Genomic DNA, 5,522 nt, shown 5'->3' with positions numbered 1-5,522 from the left:
TCTCGAGTTAACCAAAAGTAACTTTGAAACTGATCAAACTGTTTTAAAATTGTACATTTCACACGTGCCAGCTCATCTTAACATTTCTATCTAATATCTCCGTGGAAAAATATAATTGTTCTTCTGATTCTTTATACTCAGATTTCATAGTTAATTTTTAAACAAGAATGTTCTACCCTCTTTTCTAATTGTCATTATTTATCTTCTCCATTATCTGGCTACAGTAAACCATCATAATTGGCTGGTTTGTGGAGTTGATGAAGCATCATATGCATTGTAGACAGGTACTCAAAATCCCACATCTTTCAATATTTACACTTCCATGAACTCAGTTTCATCAAAAGATGCTTTCCAACTGTGAAAATGCTCCACTTTTGTATATTCCACACAGTTTATCTTAAATGAATGAATTAATTCATTTGAAATATCTGATTTCCTATAGTAAATTATAATAGTGCCAAAAGACAACGCTGTAGAGTTTTGAATTTATTTGCTAATTAAAGCATATCATACTGTCAGTGTAAGTTGCTTTTAAGATAATTATAAAAAGACGTAGTAGTACACATAATTAGAACAGCGTTTTTTGATGAATTGGGACTTTTTTTTAAAAAGCTCGAGTGAATTAATGTGGAACGCTATAGGAACATTTAACAGGTCATTACTAATGGCATCATAATACTTTGCATGGACATCCCTTTACAAAACACCATTTAAAAAAAACATTCAGCAAAACAAATTACAACAATTGCCACAGGCTTTTTTTTTTTTCATTTTACTTGTAAGCAAAAATGATTATGATGTAAAAGATAAAGTTCATTGAACATGTGTAATTACATATACAGGATATATAAAACAAAATGTTCATAAAGCTGTTTATTTTTAAAACTAAAAATACAAAAGCTGCTTCAATGAACTTGTATAAAGGAATAATTTACAGCCAACTCAGTTTCTGATAACAGGAAAATAATTTAATATGGGCAAACCTGAGCAATTGTCCACTTGACTGCCTAAGAGCTGCAAATTCAGATTTCACTTCAGGCAGTATTTGATTATATAGTACTATATGTGGAATGATTTAATAATATAATCCCTAGAAATTTCTGAGATGTGTTCTGAAATAATGTTCTCCATAATAAAGAATGATCAAAATATTTTACTTCTCACAAAACAATTAAGATTTTCATAGTCATATATAACCAATTGGCCGAGTTTAGTTATTACAAAGGTTAAATACTTGCTTGACAAAACTTTGCTAGATTATTGTGTATTATTGAATTGAACACAGCATACTAGAAGACCATGTTTAGCTGACTGCTGATGGGGTCACAATTAAATAAAGACATGGCTGGACAATTTTATGTTATGCAGCATAAAGAAAATTCTTCTAATTTGTCAATGCTATTGGTGAGCCACCTGTTTGGAATGTAATGCAAAAAACTTTCAGTTTGGATTTTAGTGTGCCTGTTCTATGAACTTGAAAGAGATCCAGAACCAACCCATTTTATTGCCAGTCACACTGGATGTTGGTGACATTTGGTATGTTGGCAAGGGACCTCTACTGTTTAGGGTATCTGCCCAAAATAGATGTCAGCTTTTCTGCTCATTTAACTAAAGAGGACTAACACAAGTTTTCAATCCCTTTGCTAAATCAGGGCAGGCTGGACTGCAGTGGACATGCTGTAGATAGTTGTTAGGTACATTGGAGCAGCCAAGCCAGTGGTCAAAAGGACTGCTGGAGACAGTTTCCAGAAAGTGTAGGTCATTTAAAAAAGAAAACACTGCAGATGCCAGAAATCCAAAATGAAAACAGAAAATGCTGGAGAAACTCAGCAAGTCTCAACATCTGTAGAGAGAGAAAAACAGTTAACTTGAGTCCAATGTGACTCTTTTTTTGGAATTGAAGTGGGCAGAAATAGTGGGTTTTATGCAGTTAGTAAAAGGGAGAAAGAGTAAGTGGAATAAATGGTAAATATGCCCTCAAACACAAGGTAAAGGAGTGCTAATGGAAGTAGGGAAAATATATCAATGCAGAACAGGTGTGAATGTCTGGTGTTAATAGCAGAAAATAGGTCAGCTCAGCTCAAAGCACCCATTAACATTCTTATTATCTCTGAGTGAGTTATAAACCCGTTAAAATATACCATTCATATCCACTATCCATTTATTACTTTTCCCTTATGCCACTAGAACTCCCTTAGCTTTTTATTTCAGGGCACAATTGCTGTCTATTCCATTTGCTCTTCTCCCCTTTTTTTTTCTACAGTGTTAAACCCACTACTTTTCTAGCCCTTTTCATTTCTAAACAAGTCATTTTGGACCTTTTTTTCATATTCGAGTCAGAGCGAACAATTCTTTTTCTCTATACAGATGCTGCTACCCCTGCTAGATTCCCTAGCACTGACTTTTTTTAAGGGTAGGTAATTACCTGAATGTGTAGCCAGGGGGTCAGGAAAAGATTCTTTTGGGGCTCTTTTGCATCTGTCTCTGTGTGGTGGTCCTGGCTTCCATTGTGTTCACACCTGAACTCGGATATGAACCAATTTCTATCCGGAAATAAACTTTTTTTTAAGCGAGTTAATAAGGTAATGATGCATTACAATGAGCCATACCAGTCAAAGAACTGGGGGACGATTTACAGCATGCAACTCTCAACTCTTAGTTGAGTCATCAGTGAAGATTAATTCATACCGTATTAGTTATGCTTATTATTATAACATGATAAGCAGGTTTGTGGGATTTAAACGATTAGTCAGTATTGACCATGAAAAATTATCATAGTTTACATAATGGGGTCCATATAACTGAGGTCGGTGACTCAAATCATCTTCATGTTGAACTTCCTCGCTCCTCCTTGTCCGCCACTGACTGTTGGGCCATCAACCTTGCGGAATGAGTACTCAACGGAAAAATTGTTTTTATGGTGGCCCCTTCCTCGGCTCCACACAAATAGGAGCAGGAAACAGAACAGCACCACCCCTAAAAAGGTGATGCACCCCATGGCTGTGGAGACCAGGATGGTTTTCACGTCAAGTGTGAACTTCAGGAATACCTGTGTGTCGTTGAATGCAGTCTCGTTGAATTCTGAGAGGTATGCTGTCCTGTTAGCATACAGGGCGCCGTCTGCGGGCCGTCCCTTTACAGTCAGCACAGCGAAGGAAGTGTCATTGCCTCCGGCGTTGCTAGCGATGCAGATGTGAGTGCCACTATCATGGGCTTGGACAAAGCGGATCTCCAGGGTACCTCCGGGCAGGATAGTTATCCTGCCGTTACTTTTACTGGTGATCATCCTCCTTTGGGGAGAGACCCACATGATAACAGGAGCCGGTTCCCCATCGGCCCTACAAGTGAAATAGACCGTCTGTCCTTCGCCAGCGGTGACTCGCTGGGGTTTCCTGTCCCGGATTTTGGGCTTTTGGCATGTAAAATAGCTATGGACGGCAGAGTCCTCGAAGTCTTTCAGCTCGCTGCCCTGGATATCCGCTGGCGAGGCACAGACCGGCTGGTTACCGTCAAAACTCAGCGCCTTTCTCCTGTGCAGAAGCCACAAGAGGCGGCAGTCACAGGACAGAGGGTTGCTATCCAAACGCAGCACTGCCAGGCTAGCCACGGACTGGAAAGCATTCTCTTCCAGGGTCACCAGGAAGTTGTTGGAAACGTTCAGCACTTTTAATTGCCTCAGGCCGAGGAAAGCGTGCGGCTCGATGGTAGCAAGCATGGTGCTGACCATGTACAAATGCTGGAGGCGGATTAAATCACGAAAAGAGCCCGATTCAATGATGCTGATAGGATTGTAGGACAGGTTCAGCAATTTGAGATAGATCAGATTCCTGAAGGCCCCAGAGGGGACAGTAGAAAGGTTTGTGCTAGTGATGGAGAGATACGTGAGGTTCAGGCCGTACAGGGTTGTGGGAGTAATGGTGTCAAGAAGTGGCCAGTTGTCAATCTCCAGTTCTTTCAGGTTGTTCAGTTTCCGAAAGTTCTGCTCTTCCAGGAAGCTGATGCTGAGGTGGCGTAGCCTCAGTGTGATCAGACTCTGGAGGTAGGACAGGGATTCTGCAGAAATCGAGGTCAGATTACATTTCTCGATGGTGAGCTGCTCCAGGCTCAACAGGCCAATAAAAGCCCGCTGGGAGATGTAGACAAGATCATTGTCGCCAACTTCCAGGTGTTTCAAATTCCTCAAATCCTGGAACATGTAATCCAGGAGAATCACCAGCTTGTTCTCACTGAGATCCAAGCGGGTTAAATTGCTCAGTCTGCTGAAGACCCCGGTTGGAATCAGTTTCAGTTGGTTGCCGCGAAGCTGCAGGGTCCTCAGGTTGAACAAGTTGTTGAAAGCTCCGGGTTCGACGTTTGTAATGATATTCTCGCTCAGATCAATCTCTTCCAAGAGAGGAAAAGCTGCCAAATCCCCTGAGCTGATGCACCTCAGTCTATTTTTGCTCAGGTCAAGTATTTTCGTTTCAATGGGAATGCCTTCAGGAATAGCTGTCAGTCGCTTTCTGTGGCACACCACTGATTTAATTTGAGCCGCGCATTCACATCGAGCTGGGCAGCTGACTGTTGATCTTGTAATTAAAACCATGAGGGTGAGACCCAGAAACTGTTGGCAGCATGATGACATTGTGTAAAACATGATGTTACTGATGCAGTCTGTCATTCTCCCATGCACCTGCATTAGAAAACAAACATATCAGCAAGATTCATTTTGCATCTTACATTCAAACAGGAGAATCTGTTAAAATTGTTTTAAAAATTCATACTGTTACTTTTTTCATTCAGATACAGTATTTATTTTCTTTTAGAAACAAAGCTCAATTTTATATCTGTTTATTAAATAACAGCTGGGATAATACTGCCAGACAAATTTGGTCCACCCTCTCCTGCCATCCCCAAACTGTTTCTAGGGTTAGGATGATAGGATGCTGATGGTTGTTCAGTTGTGAAATTCCAGCAACACCATTGAAAGGTGACCGAGTGGCTAAAAACAGAAAAGAATCCTGAAAATGCAACGGTCAGCATCCCAGCAAGTTAAAGACTGCAGAAGAAAGCAACACGCATAGAGATAACAAGGTGTAGAGCTGGATGAACACAGCAGGCCAAGCAGCATTAGAGGAGCAGGAAAGCTGATGTTTTGGGTCTGGATCTCAGTGAGAGCAAGCTGGTGATTCTCCTGAATTGCATTCTGAAGAAGGGTCCAGACCTGAAAAATCAGCTTTCCTGCTCCTCTGATGCTGCTTGGCCTGCTGCGTTCATCCAGCTCGGCACCTTGTTATCGCAGATTCTCCAGCATCGGCAGCTCTTACTAGGTCTGAACACGCACAGAGATGTATCTTGAAGGTAGTTTTAAGCTGGAGCTCTAATATTCTAATGGATAGTGTTCCTGCCTCTGAACTAGAAAGTCTGGGCTCAAGGCTCACTGTAGGACTTGATGGCTACGGAAAGTACATTCATAATGGAGCTAAACCTGATGAATATCAAATTGGACGTCTTTCCCTCATACTCCAAATGCAGGTGATAAG

The 5,522-nt window shown here is 40.9% G+C and overlaps 1 protein-coding gene across 1 annotated transcript; it reads right to left on the bottom strand.

Moving 5' to 3' along the window:
* Positions 1-473: 473 nt before the first annotated feature.
* Positions 474-4,675, bottom strand: LOC109914667 (leucine-rich repeat and immunoglobulin-like domain-containing nogo receptor-interacting protein 3). The gene has a single exon (XM_020514275.2). The coding sequence runs from the start codon at positions 4,658-4,660 to the stop codon at positions 2,816-2,818; it is 1,845 nt and encodes a 614-aa protein (XP_020369864.1). The 5' UTR covers positions 4,661-4,675; the 3' UTR covers positions 474-2,815.
* Positions 4,676-5,522: the final 847 nt, after the last annotated feature.

The sequence above is a fragment of the Rhincodon typus genome, chromosome 29 (genome assembly GCF_021869965.1).
Source record: "Rhincodon typus isolate 14 chromosome 29, sRhiTyp1.1, whole genome shotgun sequence".
Classification (NCBI taxonomy): domain Eukaryota; kingdom Metazoa; phylum Chordata; class Chondrichthyes; order Orectolobiformes; family Rhincodontidae; genus Rhincodon; species Rhincodon typus.
This window is presented reverse-complemented; position numbering and strand designations above follow the sequence as displayed.